The sequence below is a fragment of the Emydura macquarii genome, unplaced genomic scaffold, assembly GCF_026122565.2.
Source record: "Emydura macquarii macquarii isolate MOO-44397 ecotype Brisbane River unplaced genomic scaffold, CSIRO-AGI_Emac_v2 contig_212, whole genome shotgun sequence".
NCBI classification, from domain to species: domain Eukaryota; kingdom Metazoa; phylum Chordata; order Testudines; family Chelidae; genus Emydura; species Emydura macquarii.
The window spans coordinates 4,202,769-4,221,590 of record NW_027130349.1 but is presented as its reverse complement, the minus strand read 5'-3'; the positions used below and the strand labels follow the sequence as shown (position 1 = coordinate 4,221,590).

The 18,822-nt window shown below is 39.0% G+C and overlaps 1 protein-coding gene across 1 annotated transcript; it reads left to right on the top strand.

The window, feature by feature from the left end:
• The first annotated feature begins 4,187 nt into the window (after positions 1–4,187).
• On the top strand, positions 4,188–13,951 carry HRH4 (histamine receptor H4). Its single transcript, XM_067546033.1, has 3 exons — positions 4,188–4,440; positions 8,474–8,640; positions 13,025–13,951. Exons 1-3 carry the CDS (start codon positions 4,188–4,190, stop codon positions 13,820–13,822), a joined length of 1,218 nt encoding a protein of 405 aa, XP_067402134.1. The 3' UTR covers positions 13,823–13,951.
• Positions 13,952–18,822: the final 4,871 nt, after the last annotated feature.

Here is an 18,822-nt window from a genome sequence, read left to right as displayed (position 1 = left end):
TAGCTGTGCCAGCCAATATGTGGGGAAAACAATATCTCAGGGATAGGGTTGTCACAATTTGATCCCCCACCATGGACTAAGGAATGAAACAGGCAGTATGTTGGGACTGCATCAAAATATGGTTCCTGGTCTACCCCTTAAGTTCTCAAGGCTTTTGGCAAAGACACAATCTAGCCCAAAATAAACAGATGTTCCTATACTTCATGTTAGTAGTGAAACACATTTTATCTTAATTAGGTGAATTTCTGTATCAGAAAGTAATAGCCCAAAATATTGCAATAGTATTACTTACTACTGCAAGCTGTAGTGCTTTGGAACTTAGCTGCAAAATAATATAGTATTTTCATAAGCATTTGGATAGATGCATTTATGAATTAACAAAACAAAATTTAAATTTAAATACTGTGCACATGCTCCCCCTCCAAACCCAACAATGCTTCATTTACTAGAGGATCAGCTAGATTTAAACAAATGTCGGAGATAACTAGAAATAGGATCAAACAAGAAGAAATGTGCTTAAATCATTCTAATTCCTTTATAATAAAACCAATTATCCAAATATATTTTATACTCCTAATAAAGTATAATGGTGTTTTTAAACAGGCAAAGAAACTAATCTGCTGTTAAATATCCCCTACAATTCTAATTCAGATATCAAATGATGGTTTATATACATATTTATTCCGATGTGAAGGATTATCCTGTAGGCTGGAAAAATTGAGTGATCTGCTTATCAGAATAAAATTCAGAGAGAAATTAATATGGCATTAATCCCTACTCAAACATTATTAAACACAGTTTCCTCCTTCGTATAAATATGCCCATAAAAGGGTACAAACAGCAGTTGGCCAATGGGCAACAGGGGGAGGAGTCTTTAAAATGTTTTTATTTTGATTGCAATGATTTGCTGTATTCAAATCCGAGTGCACCTGAAACCCAGGTGACCATTCTTGGACCCTGAAGAGCCTAGAAATAGTATCTGCATTCCTTTTTCCTGGTAAATTGAAACAGTTGTAGTTCTGACAACAGCCCCTTTGATGTTTATAATCTAATCTCTGACAAGGATTTTAAAAAAACAAAATAAAAAACCACACATCGTTAGAAAAGTCACTTCTATCAAAGTTCTGGATTCTCCATGAGCCAAGGTAAGTTCAAAAGAAATGACAGAATACTGAGAGTTCCTACTGGTATTAAAACTGCAGGGTTCTGGGGCCAGATAGTTTGCAGGATGCACTTTGATTACCCTCATTAAGAAGTTATTTAGGTTGAAAAAAGATAGTATGAAACGTTTAATCCAATACTCCTACCATGTACTTGGAATTTTAAGTACATAAATCTAAAAGGATTAATTTGTTCTTAAAACATTTTTATTTTTTACAGGTGATAAAATTATTTTTTAATCCCAACATAACAATTTTAAAGTTTGAATTGCAGTAATAGTTTGGTCTTGAAGTGTCTTAGTACTTTGAAAAGGCTATGTATTGATTGTAATTCAGTGCAATTATGTTATCTATTACTGTACAATTTTATGTTTGCATTTCACTAAGAATGCCTGCAGGGAAAATATCTGCAAAACTGATGGGTCACTTGAGCATATTAGATTTTCACACTTACTATCTAGCACGTTGATTTGAATGAAAGTTGCTCTTTTTATAGACTTGTCACTAAACTTTTCACATAATACCCTGCCAGAGGCTGATGTCCAGCAATCTGTTAGGTACCAGTTATCTGCCTTAGAAATTCTCCTCGTTATGTACAATTTTATTCAATTGTCAGCTTTCAAGTATAGTTAGTAATTGTCTAGCTAATAATTTTCTCTCCCAGTTTAATCATAGTTAACAGTGGTGCAGCAAAACTTTGCTAATAACTAATGGAATTGATCTCTGGTTAAGCTTTGCCTACATTGAGAAATTTTTCAAAAATATTCCTAGTGTTGCTAGTGATCGTAGGGAGCCCTACTAGAGACAGCCTATTGGCTCCCAACACCTTTTTTGAGCACTCTGCTGATCCATCCCATGGCTGTTTAATGGCCTATGTCAAAGAAGTTTGTGAGCAAAAACCTCTATGAGTTGACAATCACTAGCTCCCTGCTAGTCATGGACTGGAGATACCGTACACATTAAACTACATTCTCCCTCCTAAACTGGTATTCAAGAACCTGCTTCATTTCTAAAAATACTGGAGATACTCAATAGGTTCAGATTCTCATCTGGTGTAAACTGGTTAACATGGTGTTCCGTTGATGGATCTTGTTGCAAGACTGGGGCATTTATACAATTTCCTTTCAACCTGCAGCAGACTGTTCTGTAAATGCATTGCTGGAAATAAGTTTTCTCTTGTTTTATATTTAGATTGTAAATCTTGGGGGCAGAGAACACCTTTAATTCTGTGTTTGTACTGTACCTAGCACAATGGAATGTTATGCCATGATTCACAGGCTCTGCAATAATATAAATATTTATGAAGCTAATGTTTGTGTTTTAAAGATTGAGTTTAAAAGGGAACAGTCAGAGCAGAAAGCAGAACTTGCTCTGTATTTGTTGCTTTTCTGTCTTATCAAGTATTGCTCAAGCTGGCAAACATCCAAACAAAAGGTGTTTCCAAAATACTGATAAGATTAAACTGGGTGTCCAGGCTAACGGATTTCCTTACTAATGTACGCAAAAGAGGAAGAAAAAATATTTTGGTGACTAGATCATTCTCAGTTTTCACATGGCTAAATGAAAGCTGTCATTTCTGTTACTATATAAGGAAATAATGGGATGCTGCTCCTTTTCATTTTCAGCCAGATAATCCTATGTTGAATTAGATCCAGCTAAACTTAGTTTAGATCAAAACTTAGTATTTGGTAGCAGCGGCAAGAAAAGTTAACAACTGCTAAGCAGTGCTTCAAAGAATCTGAGATACCAGGAAATGAGATAATGAGATAAGAGAAGTGAGTATTTTCTTATATATTTTAAATTCTGATATCACTTACATAGTGTGCAGATTTTTGTATGAATGTTTTGCATTTCTATAGTGCCTCAATAGGGATTTTCTGAAAGCATTTGGCAAGCAATAATGATTTTATCCTGACAACATCCTGTACGGTAAATATTTGTATTCCCATTTTGAAGATGAGTAACCAGAGTCAGAGGATGAGACCAGCATTTGCAAACTTGGATACTTAAAGTTAGACCCCTAAATAGATGTTTAGCCTTCTAAATAAAAGTAGCTTGATTTTCAGAGGTGCTGAATACCTCCAGCTCCCAATGAGTGGCTTAATCAAAGATTCAAATCTAACATTTGCGCACAACTGGCATTCCATTTCTATCACCAGCCTTGCGGTGACGTCATGGCCCCACAGAAGCCAATAGCAAAGCTCCAACTGACAAACCGGCCCAGGATTTCTCCCGTTTTTAGGAAGTTAGCTTCTGATCCCAGTCCGCTGAAGTCAGTGGGTGTCAGTGGGTGCAGGATTTAGACCCTTATTGGTTAACATCAATCCAAGAGACAATCAGATAAAGTTTTGCTGTATGTGAGCTTTGAACTATAGACACTGTATAAACAGGAAAATATAAAGAATTCTGATCTCCAAGTCATGGAGATATACCATTGTATGTGGTTTTACAACATCAAGTAAATGGGACCTCAATCTTACAGTAATAGAAATAATTTGTTGTCAGATAAATATTGAAGAAATTAAACCTATTTCTTCTTCCCCAGAATTAATTCCCTGCAAATACATGTAAATTGGAAACCATTTCCAGAGAAAATCTGGCACGCACAGTATGCTAAAATCAAAAGTTCTTGTCTGTAGTAAGAAAGTGAGTAAGAGAGCTATTTTTCAAGCCAGCTTTTCTGACATCTATCGATAAGAAACTGTCTGAAGGAGAGACAGACACTGCATTTTAAAATGAGCACTTGAAAACTCCATGTACTATTTATTGGTGATACTTCTGCAGATTCAATTTTTGGGACATTTCAGCTAAAAGGACCATGCTTTTACAAGAACAAGGAAGCCATACAAAAATCTAAGTTTACCAAGTGTTAAAACATTTATTGCAAGATTCTTACTTTATGCTCAATATTGGATGCTCAATATTTGCTTTTCAATATACAGTATCTTTCGAAGATTCACCTCCATTCACTTACTAGAAAGTTACTGTACTGTTTCTTCATAAAAGAGACCGAAGTGGATGTACGATATGTATAACAACAGTGCTGAAGATCTACCCGTGACTGAAACATGTAACAAAAGCATAACTTCATCCACATCAAACTTGGAACCACCATTTACCTTGGATGTTTTGGTATTACTGGCAGTTCTTATGGTTTTGTTAGCCCTTATTACTGTTCTTGGAAATGGCCTGGTCATCCTGGCTTTTTTGGTGAACAAAAATCTCAGGCATCGGAGTAATTATTTCTTTCTTAATCTTGCTATTTCAGACTTTTTAGTGGGTAAGTTACTATAATGAAACAAATGTAATATTCATTTTATAGGTTCTTTAAGGCAAAGAAAGGTCTATTTCATTATGTTGTTTCTTTTAACAAACATATTTCCCAGACACACCCCTAGGATTAGAATAACGGGGTGGAAACTTCTTTAAGTACTTTAGCAGGGTATTAGTTCTCAGAAATGTATTAGAAAGGGAAACTGATCTTTTAGCAGTATGAGAGATGTTTGCTCCAGAAAAGAGAGCAATTATTGTAAGCAGAACGGATGTGAAACCAATGCTGCTTAGGGGTTATGGTTTGCAATTGGTTATAGTTACCCTCCACTCATCTTTAAAACTTGGAATTTTGCTTTTCTCCATAGATTTTCAGATGGAGCACAGTATATGTTAACCAGTAGATCTTGTATATATTGTATATATCTTTTAGTTCTTGTGTATTGGGTTGAAATTAACTAGTAGCCAGAACTTTAAGAATTACTAGTTATTTTTTCAGGAGCACATAGGCTACCAACTGACTAGCTTTAGGCAGTATGCATAAGGATCTCTATCTCACTGCACACTTTTAAGGACATATGAAAAGAACAAACAATTATTAATCATTTCAGTAGATTGATACTATACACACAAATATATACATTAAAAAACTGTGCTTGAAATAAACAAATTAAAATTTATTGTTGGAATCCAAAATTATACCCCTACAGCATTTAAATAAATATGCAGAATATTTATTTTGGTAGAAGAGAAGTAATTAAATCATTGTAAACTCAGAATAATAGTTTAACAAGAGTTAATATTTCAAGAATGTTAAATATTTTTGCAAAACAAAGAATTTTCTGTAACATATTTACATCCCACTTATTTTACTTAAGCAATGACTGAAGCTCAGCAATGAAGTTATGGGTGATTATTGTATGCCTAGATGGTATTCAGAGGCACAAGGCTGAAGACCTAGGGCTACATCCACAAAAGGGACACAAGCTCCTCACTTTCTACAGTAGAAATATAGGCACCATGAAAATACCAGTAGAAATAAATGTAGGTGCCATGGGAACTTTACCAGGGGAAACTTAGATACCTACAGGGTTACGCACCTACAGTGGTAGTTAGGCACTGTAAAACCCTTTGTGGATCTAGACCCTAGTGCTCTAGTGTACTGTACCAGATACGTAAATGAGCCCTAGGAATGCACAGTGTCACAGTGCAGTAATAAAACGGAACTGATACATTTAAAAGGGAACTAGTCTTTGCTCCTCTGAGCAAAAGATTTGAAAACATGCTCAAAATATAACAGCATTAATGGGGATTATTTAAATGTTAGGTTTATGACATACACAATATATACTCCTATAACATGCACTGCTTGGGAAGGGGTGCATTGTCAGTGCTGGGAATTAGCTGCAGAACTCCCATTAATGCCTACGGGGTTCTGTTTCTTGTCACAGACTTCTGGCCCTGGAGCGCTGTAGACAACATGTACTCAGTTCACTGAAGAGAAGGGAACACTTCTCAGCTTTCAACATCAACCCCACTGGCCAAATAAGAAACACTGTTTAGGGACTCCAAAATGAATGGTGGCTGAGATGGGAGGATGAGAGAAAAATGGGTGCATGCTAAGAAATGCTCCAAGAGGAATATGGTGGTGCTCATAAGTATTTCCATGGGATTTAATGAGGCTTTATGCTGGTCTCTGCCACGAGTGAATTTCACCCCCCAAAGGATAAAATAGGAGCAATTCATGACATACGATTTGGCGATGCTAATATGTGAATTACGCATTACAAACAATATACAAATTATATACACTACATACAGTGTCAAAATGTGTTGCCAATATTATCCATGCACAGAATAGAGATTGATGCTAACAGATAGTCATTATTAACTTACATTAATCAAACAGTTCTGTACGCAAATTATAGAAGTTGACACTTAGCAGCTGGACATTTGTTAAGAGCAAATGTAATGACTTTATTGTGAGTTGTGTAGAACCCACCCTGTTTCCAGCAGTATTACCATGTTCTTGTATAGTAGCATGTGCTATTTCAAGGTAACTTATTTAATTTACCATGTGGTGTTAGCATCCTACCAAATATACTGCAGCAAATTAATATGAGTTTTATAGGAACCATATTAATAAAAGACTTTGCAAGGACTGAAGTATAGTTATAGGGCAGGAGGCAGAGTAAAAATCTGTTTCTTTTTGAATTAGAAAGAAGTAGGAACTAACTACATCCATACAGCCCCCTAAGTAACTGGCCTGGGTTTCAAAAGTGCTGAGCACCCTGCATCTCCTATTGAGGTCAAGGCTATTTTAGGTGATTAGTATATGCGTAGGGTGATCTCCGTGGGATTCACTTGGCCACTCCGCTCTTTTGAAACTCAGACCACTTATTAGGGTGCCTAAATATGATTTAGCAGCTTAGCTGTAGGCTCCTATTTTTTGAAACTTTTGTTTTAGGAGTTCAGTGAGGGCATCATATTTTGAGGTATCTTAAATGTCTGCATAGGGGTACCTTGATTTGCAGCTGGTTCACAAGATAGCACTTTCTGCAGACCAATGCTTTCCTTTTCCAGTGCAATGCAGAGTCATTAGTTCACTGAACCAGGAGAAGATGAATCTCCTACTGAGCCATCAACACCACTTTAAGCAGTGCCTGATGCATGTTCCTAATGTATAGCTCCTCTTTTCATCAGAGTATTTAAATCATTCCACTCTAGCCTTCAAAACCTTGGCATCAGTTCTGCATCCTTTTACTGAGGGGCTTCCATCTAATTCTGGGACTGGCATAGAGGATGAAACCAAGAGTGTCCATGTTGAATCATTTGATATCCAGGGCTTTGTGTTTCATGTTGCCCATTTGTCACATCTGCAGTTGCTGTTCCATAGCTCCGGCCTTCTTCATAGACGTGTTCACCGCAGTGTTTAACAGTTTTTTCAGAGATTTGTTTCTTGCTCTAAGCAGAGAGCTCCAAGTCCCCTCAGAGAGCTCCAAGTCCCCTCAGGCTGGCTTAATGTTTCCTACTCTCCATTTAAATTTCTTGTGAGCTTGAACTCTGAGTCAGTAAGAAGCATTAGAAACAGAAATCTGACATGTAGTGCATCCTGTTTACTAATTAAAGATGATAAATTGCAAGATAGGCCACCATTTTCAAACTTACATGTATAAAGATAGATTCTTAAACCCATATCTAGGCATCTAGATAAAAATAATCTGATTTTTCAGAGGTCCTGAGCATCATCTAATCCCTTTGAAGATGACAGAAAGTGCATGGCTGGAGGTGCTCATCCTCTCTGAAAAGCAGACTTAAGTGCTTACATGTGGATTTAGGAACCTAAATTTTGGCTAAGCATGTTGAGGTTGTTGAGATTGCTTCATGTATGTTCCAGTCTAATACCCTGTCAGCTCACTGCCAAAAAGGGGATTATGATCAGTGGAAAATGCTAGCCTGAGAATGTACAGGAAACTATAAAATCTTTATCTTTTGCTGATACAATTAAAAAGAATAGTCTGATTTGTTTAAACAAATTAGCAGTTGCAGTGCAGTTCTACAGTTATTTCTTCTGGAGCAGTATTTTCAGACCACTATCAGATCTTGTATCAAGATTTTGAGAGTGCATAAGTGTGGTAATAGGATTACATTTTTACAAACCAATTGGTAAATTACACTCGTCATAAAACAAATCCCAGAATGGCTCTCATTCTGCAAGTTAAATAAAGGTTGATATTTTAACAGTGTGGGTAAAAGCAACTTCCACAGTCTAGCTATTCTTTCCTTTAAGTTGTGATACAAGTCTGGAAAATACTAATAAGCACTATATTATACCAGTCAGAGAATTAACAATGCATAAAAAACATTGAGATCTAATGTAAGGAATCCATTAACTAATTTCATGAGAACACTAGAACTTCAGTCTGTAAATTCCAATCTGACATTTTTTTTTTAACTAATAAGATTGTTCTGGGTTCCTGTCAGCACCATCCACAGTCTTGACTATAACAACGGGACTGCATATTTATGATTTTTCTCTATAGGTGCATTCTGCATCCCTCTGTATATCCCTTACATCCTGACAGGCAAGTGGATATTTGGAAGATTCGTCTGCAAGCTCTGGCTAATTGTAGACTATCTGATGTGCACAGCTTCAGCATTTAATATTGTCCTTATCAGCTATGATCGGTTCCTGTCAGTTACTAAAGCTGTAAGTAGAACATTCATAGTTGCCTTTGCATGCCTCATGATGTTTATATGTAATGGTGTGTTTATATAATACTTAACACTTTTGTTACACCTCTCATCCATAGATTGGAAGGCACTTTACAAAAGTGGATAAGCTCTATCCAGCAAAGAATTTAAGTGACTTGCCCAGTCACACACTGAGTCAATGGCAGAACTGGAAATAGATTTCAGCCTCCTAGGCCAGTGACATGGGCTGATCTAAATTATACGTGGCGCAGGTAACAGTGCCTATAGTTAAGGTTGCCTGACATTATAAGATCCTATTTTCATTTACTTATAACTTTGCCAGACTTTTACCATCCAGGTGGAAGTTTTCTATGTTGGTTGTCTTCCTCAGGCTTTTTTTTTTTTTTTACGATAATGATAAAAAATTCTTGAGTGTTTCATTGAGAAGCTCTGGCACCTCCATTCTCTGGAACAGACTTGAAATTTGAAACGATGGGGCCTTGCTTTCAGGGATGTGCCTTTTGCTATTTCTGTAAAAAATGGCCCAAGTTACTAGCCTCTGAAAATCTGTTTGCACATGCTCAGTAGAGAGTTATCAGTTTGGCAACTAAATTCTCTGACGATTCCATCCACACTGAGCATCCTGCAGGGTGGAGGAGGTCTTTCCTTATGATTGCTGCACATAGGTGCTGGAGGCTGCTGTGGCACTGGAGCTGAGAACAGGGAGACCGTCTCTTCTGTGCTTTCAATGCCCCCTTCACCCTCCCCCTGCCTCCCCCCTCAAACCCTGCCTGCTAGTGTCCAGGCAGAAAGGAGAAGGAAACTGCTTGTCTAGCAGGCAGACTGGTGAAAGATCAGGCTTGGGGGGAGACTGGGACAAGGGACAGGAAGAGGGTGGAGATGGGGCTGTGGAGCGGAGCTGGGGGAAGAGGACTGGAGCTGGGAGGTGGATGAAGAGCTGAAAGAGAGTGATGATGGGGAGACAAGGCCTGAGGTGAGGAGATGAGTGGAGGCAAGGGGAAGCTGACAAGAAGCTGCATGGGTTGGGGGGGGGGATCAGGTGAGATTGGAATTGGGAAACGGAGCCAAGGAGGATGTCTAGGTGAGTGGGAGGTTTGGGTGAGGAACCAAGGGAGGGCAGCAGGTGATACTAGGACTGGACCAACCACAGACTGGAAGGGCCCAGGACAGAAGAGTCCGTAACCACCATAGCACACTCCCTTCAGAACCCAGAATAAAATCCGGGTTTCCTGAGTCGCAGCATTCCTCTGTGGCTTGCAGATGTGTGTGAAACCCAATGGCCGAGTATCTCTTACCAGCCTCTAGTGTCTGGCCCATATGAAGGACAGCCTAATACTGATACCACTTACTCTGTTGGCTCAAGCGGCTCTGTGCCTTGGAGCTGAAGATTCCAACCCTGCTGATAACCCATGTGGGTGTCTATATGATGCCACCTGATGGAATTTTTTCAGTTTGATTTTTTTTTTTAAATCCTAGGAAATGATCCACACACAAAACCCTACATTTAAGTAGTATAAAAGTTGCAAAATCTACCCCCCAAAGGTTAGGAAATATGTACGTGGCCATATGCATTATGATACAATATTTAGTTACATGATCACAGGCTATTTTTTCCTCCTGGATCTGTGCCTCATTCAATGCACAGGGTGGATGTTGCTCAGAGAATGGATCAAGCTGTGTTGTGAAGGACACTGTCGTCTGTAAGACCTCATTTGTAAGGCCTCATTTGTTGCAGAAGTTGGAAGGTGTGTACTATTTGCAGATCTGGGACAGGTGAGTCTAGGCCTGCCCAAAACTAATGGTCCTTCCCCCTTCACTAAAGTGGAGGATTGGAAGGTGACTGGGGTAGGGGATTACAAGAATAGAAAGGAGGGTCTCCTGGTTAAGGCAGCTGAATGTTGTCCTAGAAAACTGGATTCTATCCCTACCTCTGCCACAGGTATGATGCTAGGCAAGGCCTTTAAACCACACTTTTCACAGGTGGTCACTTAACTCAATTCCTTGCCATCTGCATCCCCACCTGAGGTACCTGGGATGTGATTTGCAAAATCCTGAGCACTCACAACTATAGCTGAAGTCAATGAGAGCTGTGCTCTGAACTAGCAGATAGAGGGAAGTGATTATTCCCCTCTATTCAGCATTGGTGAGGCCACATTTGGAGTATTGTGTCCAGTTTTGGGCCCCCCACTACAAAAAGGATGTGGAGAAGTTGGAGAAAGTCCAGCAGAGGGCAACAAAAATGATTAGGGGGCTGGAGCAAAAGACTTATGAGGAGAGGCTGAGGGAATTAGGCTTGTTTAGTCTGCAGAAGAGAAGAATGAGGGGGGATTTTCTAGCAGTCTTTAACTACCTGAAAGGGGGTTCCAGGGAGGATGGAGCTAGGCTGTTCTCAATGGTAGTAGATGACAGAACAAGGAGCAACGGTCTCAAGTTGCAGTGGGAGAGGTCTAGGTTGGATATTAGGAAAAACTTTTTCACTAGGAGGGTGGTGAAGCACTGGAATGGGTTACTTAGGGAGGTGGTGGAATCTCCATCTTTAGAGGTTTTTAAGCTGCAGTTTGACAAAGCTCTGGCTGGGATGATTTAGCTGAGGTTAATCCTGCTTTGTTTTCTCTTTAAAAAAATCAGTCCTTAGGTATCTTAGATTGGGCATCCAAAATTAGTGGATACTTTTGCCATTGTCTGTGCCTTAGCTCCCCATCTGTAAAATAGGAATAGCAATATCATTTCACTTCACAGGTGAAGCACTCAGATATTATAGTGATTAGCACCACAGACAAGCCCATGAGGATGTAACTAATTCTGTCTTTAGAGCATGGTTTGAATCGTGTGCAGTAAATAAGACCTGGGGTCAAACACTGAAAAAAATGAGGAAAAAACAAAATATTGAATAGCTGCTCATTCAGAAAGTACCATACAACCTGTAAAAACAACGAGAGTTCTGTAGCTCTTTAAAGACTAACACATTTAATTTCAGTAGGCATTAGCTTTCATGAGCCTCAGCTCACTTCTTCAGATGCAGTTGGTAGAAATGATACAGCAAACAGGAAACATATAAAAGGCAACATTTACATATCCAAGGGCATAGATAACAATGAGGTAGGTGGAGAGAAGCCGGGTACTTGAGGCTTAAGGACAACCATTGAGTAGGAGGTGAGAATGGGTAATCAGAGCAATTCTTGTAATGAGATAGCCATTCCAAATCCGTGTTTAAACCCAGTTTGAATGTGTCAAGTTTGCAGATAATTTCTAACTCAGCAGTTTCTCATTCAAGTCTGTTTTTGAAGTTTTTTTGGAGTAAAAAAACTGGGTTTAAACAGGGATTTGGAATGGCTATCTCATTACAAGAAGTAAATTGCTCTGATTATCCATTCTCACCTCCTACTCAATGGTTGTCCTTAAGCCTCAAGTACCCGGCTTCTGTCCACCTACCCCATTGTTATCTATACCCTTGGATATGTAAATGTTGCCTTCTGTATGCTTCCTGTTTGCTGTATCATTTCTACCAACTGCATCTGAAGAAGTGAGCTGAGGCTCACAAAAGCTAATGCCTGCTGAAATTAAATGTGTTAGTCTTTAAAGTGCTACAGAACTCGCGTTGTTTTTGCTGTATACAGAATAACACGGCTACCCCTCTGGAACTTTCATACAGCCTGTGCACTGAATGAGTCAGGAGTCCTGTGAAAAAAATAGTATGTGATCATGTAATTAAAGACTATCATAGTGCATACATACAAAGTGTCTGAATTAAGGTTGCACATGCAACCTTTTTTTTGCTGCTGGGTATTAAAAATACCTAAACTAAAGGAATCTAAGTGGCCATTTAAATGGTCAAGAAAACACCACAACACAACATCTAAATGATTGAATTTCCTTCATTTAGGAAATATAAGGGGATACGGGTGGGATACATTTTATTCTGTGGCAAAGAGAAAAATATTCAAGTTTAGACACTGTCTAGTGCTTGGAAGCAGTCATGGTTACTTTTCTATTACACTGAGAGTAAACCCCCATAACTCTTAGTTCACCTCTGAGACTCAATGTTTTCATGAATCAGAAGCTGACTCCTTGTTATTTCCTTATTGTAGTAATGATGACAAACCATTTCCTATTACTCATTCATTTCAGTGGGTGGTATATCCATCTCAACAGTTTTTCCCCAAAATCTCGAGGTTTTCAAGCATACAGTACACAGTCTTTGAGCCCAAGAGTAATACAGTTTTTTTCATGGCTTTATATAAACACAGATGTTCTGGACATCTGGAGACCTACAGAACAATTATTCTTCTTAACTTCCCAGAAGTTTACACAAAGTACTTACGTTAGTTATAAAGAACTCAGTGCGTCACTGACATGGGCTCTTTTAATTTTATTTTTAGGTGACATATAGGATTCAACATACTTCAAATACTATTATTAAGATGGTGTCAGTCTGGGTCTTTGCATTCTTACTCTATGGCCCTGCAATTATCATTTGGGAACATGTGGTCGGCTGCAGCATTGTACCCGATGGAGAATGCTATGTTGAATTCTACTTCAACTGGTACTATCTCCTGTGTGCTTCAACCTTTGAGTTCTTCATACCTTGTATCTCTGTGGCCTATTTCAACATGCAAATCTACCAGGATATACAAAAACGCAAGAGAAACAGGCACCATAGCACCGCCAGTATCTGCAAACAGGTGTCTGTACCTCCAAAGAGGAATGACCAGCCATCAAGAATTTGTTTCTTGTTGAAGGAAGAAATACCTTCTCTTGATTTAGAAACAGAGGACAGTCTTTCTATGTCTTCCAGAACACAGACGCAATCACGGGTGACTGACGGTCCACATCTGTCCATAACCCCTGACAACGATCAGTCAGCAGACTTCAGAGTGAAGACCAGGTCAAAATTAGACAGGGACAAAAAAATTGCACAGTCACTTGCCATAATTGTCAATGTCTTTGCCATTTGCTGGGCACCATATTCATTACTTATGATAATTCGTGCAGCCTGCCGTGGAGACTGCGTCTACAAATCCTGGTATGAAATAACATTTTGGCTTTTGTGGCTCAATTCCTCTGTGAATCCTTTCCTTTACCCTCTCTGCCATGTTAGGTTTCGGAAGGCTTTCATGAAAATATTATGCCCGAAAAGGTTTGAAGTATTGACACCTGCCCAGTCAATCTCTTCTTAGAGAGCCAAACTTAAAGACTTACAACAAAAGCTCCCCCAGTCTTATTTTAGTTAAGCTTGTTCTGATCTCATCTTCAGTAATATAATAGATGTTTGTTTCATAGATGGCATTAGTCAAGGATGCAATAAATGTGAATTTTGCCAATAGTTTGATCATTTTCAATGCATTAACTCCCTTTTCTTTTGATAGCATCATGTTAAATTCAACAGCAACTTTTTCCTAATTGTGCACTATTCTGTTAATTCATGACTTTTGTTCTCAAGGACAGAGCAGGATCATTTTCTTTTATTAATACTGTTTATTTAAAATTGGGACAACACAAGACATTTTTAAAGGCCACTAAAGAGAGAAAGAGACATGAGTCTGCACCACACATTTTGATGTGGTTGCTGAGCATTTAAAGAGAAGAGCATATTCATGCATCCATAACTATCATTTAAAGGAACAGGAGTACAGAAGCCAAGTTAAGACCTTCAGGACACTATATGCTGCCCATGTTAGAGGGTGTGTATGAATGTGTGTATGTGAGAGTGAGTGAGTGAGAGATTGAGTGACTAAACAGTCTAACAATCTATCACGCAGTTTCCTTTTCTAATTAAAATATACTCCACTTCGATCAAGTGTATTCTATGTGCATGCAAAATCTCATGGAATTCAATGCACCAGTACGCATAATTTAAAATACTTAGACGAATAAAGCAAAATGTCTCAAGTTATATCACTTCCCCCCCTCCCCCCTTTGTCTGTATACTATCTGTTTAGGTTATAAGCTCTTTGGGACAGGGACCTATTTTGACAGGTGTGCAAAGCACCTACACACTTTTGGGTGCAATATAACTAATAAGTTTTGATTGTACAAGGAATGAAGGATACAATCCATCACTGGGATATGCCTAATTAGCACCACTCCCAGAGAACCAATTTAGTCTAATGATATAGGATATTAATGACTGCTGTTTAACTAGGACAATGTGAGCCGAAGTTCCTCATAATGGACCAGTTTCTATAGTACTATTACTATAGAATCCTATAGTATACTATAATCCTATAGTATTAATGGAGTAAATTCTGAGATCTGGGGCCAACTTCACGACAGACCTAAGCAGATCTAGCTCTCTAGAATTCAACATACTTTCATCTCATTACACTGGTAGTAAGGCAGAAGTTGTCAAACTTTGTCATATGTAACTATCATTTAAATCAGCTTCTGTAGTGGATGACTGGACGATAGTTAACGTGATGCCAATATTTAAAAAAGGTTCCAGAGGTGATCCCGGCAATTACAGGCTGGTAAGTCTAACTTCAGTACCAGGCAAATTGGTTGAAACTATAGTAAAGAACAGAGTTATCAGACACATAGATTAATATGATTTGTTGGGGAAGAGTCAACATGTCTTTTGTAAAGGGAAATCATGCCTCATCAATCTATTAGAATTCTATGAGGGGGTCAAGAAGCATGTGGACAAGGGTGATCCAGTGGCATATAGTGTACTTTGATTTTCAGAAAGCCTTTGACAAAGTCCCTAGCCAAAGGCTCTTAAGCAAAATAAGTGGTCATGGGGTAAGAGAGAAGGTTCTCTCCCAGATCAGTAACTGGTTAAAAGATAGGAAACAAAGGGTAGGAATAAATGGTCAGTTTTCAGAATGGAGAGAAGTAAATAGTGGTGTCCCCCAGGGGTGTGTACTGGGCCCTGTACTATTCAACATATTCATCAATCATCTGGAAAAAGAGGTAAACAGTGAGGTGACAAAATTTGCAGATGATACAAAACTACTCAAGATAGTTAAGTCTAAAGCAGACTGTGAGGAGTTACAAATGGATCTCACAAAACTGGGAGACTGGGCAACAAAATGGCAGATGAAATTCAGTGTTGATAAATGCAAAGTAATGCACATTGGAAAATATAATCCCAACTATACATATAAAATGATGTGGGTCTACATTAGCTGTTACCACTCAAGAAAGAGATCTTGGAGTCATTGTGGACAGTTCTCTGAAAACATCCACTCAGTGTTCAGCAGCTGTCAAAAAAGTTAACAGAATGTTGGAAATCATTAAGAAAGGGATAGATAATAAGACAGAAAATGTCATATTACCTCTTTATAAATCCATGGTGTGCCCACATTTTGAATACTGAGTGCAGATCTGGTCACCCCATCTCAAAAAAGATATATTGGAATTGTAAAAAGTACAGAAAAGGGCAATTAAAATGATTAAGGGCATGGAAAAGCTTCCATATGAGGAGATATTAATAAGGCCAGGATTTTTCAGCTTGGAAAAGAGATGACTAAGGGGGGACATGATAGAGATCTATAAAATCTTGAAAAGTGTGGATAAAGTAAGTGTTAATTACTCCTTCTGATAAAACAAAAACTAGGGGTCACCAAACAAAATTAATAGGCAGCAGGTTTAAAACGAATAAAATTATTTCTTCACACAATGCACAGACAACCTGTGGAACTCCTTGCCTGAGGATGTTGTGAAGGCCAAGACTATAATGGGGTTCAAAAAACCAAACAAACCAGATAAGTTCCTGGAGGATAGTCCATCAATGGCTATTAGCCAGCATAGGGAGGGATTGCTCTTTGCCAGAGGCTGGGAACGGCCAATGGGATGGATCACTTGATGATTACCTGTCCTATTCATTCCCTCTGAAGCATTGGGCATTGGCCACCATTGGAAGACAGAATACAGGGCTAGATGGACCATTGGTCTGACCCAGTATGTCTGTTCTTAAATAAATATTAAGAAATATTAAGAAAAAATATTAAACAAATTATAGTGAATATCCATTTTATTATTTCATTGTTATTTAGAAGAGTATTCTGTCATTTGGCATCATTTCAAATTCCTTTGGTTAAGGATCTCCTTTTGACTAGAACTTCCATGTAATCATGGTTATTGACCATCCATTGATTTTGTCCCAATCACAGGATTCTACCACACTATGATCTAAACTATCATTCTTATACAATAATAAATACCAGATTTAAAAAGAAAGATATTCATTAATAGTTGCAGGAAATATCTAAAGCAATGCAGAAAATGAAATATAAGTGCCCATTGTAACCAGATGTCTGCTTTAAAGTGCCATCTTCATCCGTTCTGTTCTACACAGAGATTGGCTCTTATGAATTTCAAGACAATTTCTTAAATTCAGAAAGGGTGCAAGAGAATGCCTTTCCTGCACAAAGAAATAATTTTGCTTTGGCCTCAAGCACAAGCAGGTGGTGTTCACTCTGTAAGCAATGCTTTTGTGAAGGTCACAGTAAGGGACTTAATGAGCTCAATCTGTTTAGTTTGGCAAAAAGAAAATCAAAGAGGTGACTTGATCATGGTATATACATAACTTCACATGTATTAAAGGGCTCTTTAATTTAGTGCAGAAAGGCATAACAAGACCCAACGTTTATCTTGAAGTTAAAGCTAGACAAATTCAAATTGGAAACAAGGCACGGATTTTTTAACTGTGAGGATGATTAGTTATTGGAACAAACTATGAAAGGAAATGGTGGATTTCAAGACTGGCTGCCTTTCTGGAAGACATGCTTTAGTCAAACAATTTACTAGGCTCAGTACAGGGGAACTGGGTGAAATTCTATGGCTTGCGTTACACAGGAAGTCAGACAGATGAGTTAATGGTCCAGTCAGGCCATAAAAATCTATGGATCTTTGACATCAAGATTTTCACATGCCTAGGCTTAGTAACTATGTAATCATATTGTTCTGATGGTCATCCTTTCTCACTCTTCCCACTGTTTGTTATCTCCCACCTGTCTTGTTTTTCTAGAACTAGACTGTAATCTTACAGAACAAATAGAAAGATGTGGTCCCTGCCCTGTGAAGTGCTTATCATGTTAGGTGATGTAAAAATAATGATAGATTAGTTTTCTGAGGATTAAAAGGCTGTAAAATATGTACCACAGGGAGAGAACAGGAGAGACTGAGGTGACACTGGTCTATCCCATCCAGTGTCCCATCTGCCACTGCAGCCAGTCTCTGAAGTTTTAGAGGAAGGCAAACCCTTGCCGTACAACACATCTAGTCAACTGTCATTATCTTAATTCAGAGCGGCAAGTGCTGTGAGTATGTTGTAGGCAATGTAGGCAATCCTGTTCTCCCCATGGCCCATGAAGAAAGGGGGCAAACTGGGGGAACTCATATTTTCTGGGTTCTATTCCCAGTTTTCACCCTGAGTTGCTGTGTGATCTTTAACAAATTATTCTGATCACCCATTCTCACCTCCTACTCAATGGTTGTCATTAGGCCTCAAGTACCCGGCTTTTATCCACCTACCCCATTGTTATCTATGCCCTTGGATATGTGTATGTTGTCTCCTATATATGTTACCTATTTGCTGTATCATTTCTACCAACTGCATCTGGGGAAGTGAGCTGAAGCTCACGAAAGCTTATGCCTGCTGAAATGAAATTTGTTAGTCTTTAAAGTGCTACAGGATTTTTGTTGTTTTTGCTGTTTACAGACTAACACGGCTACCCCTCTTGTTATATCACAGATTTTCTATCCACATGTAACAGGGTGCTCCATTCACTGCTAGGATGGCACCTCTTCCTAGTCGTTCTGGGGAACAACTTGCAAGGTCGACAACCCTTCCCTCAGTTGTACGCCATCCTCTGCCTCTCTCTCAGCATCTGCAGCCCCTCTCGCTCCATGAGCTCCTACTGCCACCTCTTTGTGACTTGGCCCTCCAGCCATGTCACTCTATTTGTTTTCCCCTTCCTCGGTTAGAAAGTCTTTCCTCACCAACAGTCCTAGTCAGTCTTCCCCTTCACTGCCCCACCAGTGCCACCTCCCTGGTGGCTGCGTGGGGACCCTGGGCCCACCCTGCACTCTGGATTGCAGCTCGGGGACCCTCTAGTCAGCAGTCAAGGTTTGTGTCACCCGAGACCTTGTGAATTCCCTTAACCCTTTCCTAACCTCCTGGCTCACTCTCCCTTCCTTCTCTGAGTCTGCCAGTTCCACTACTCCCATCTCCTAG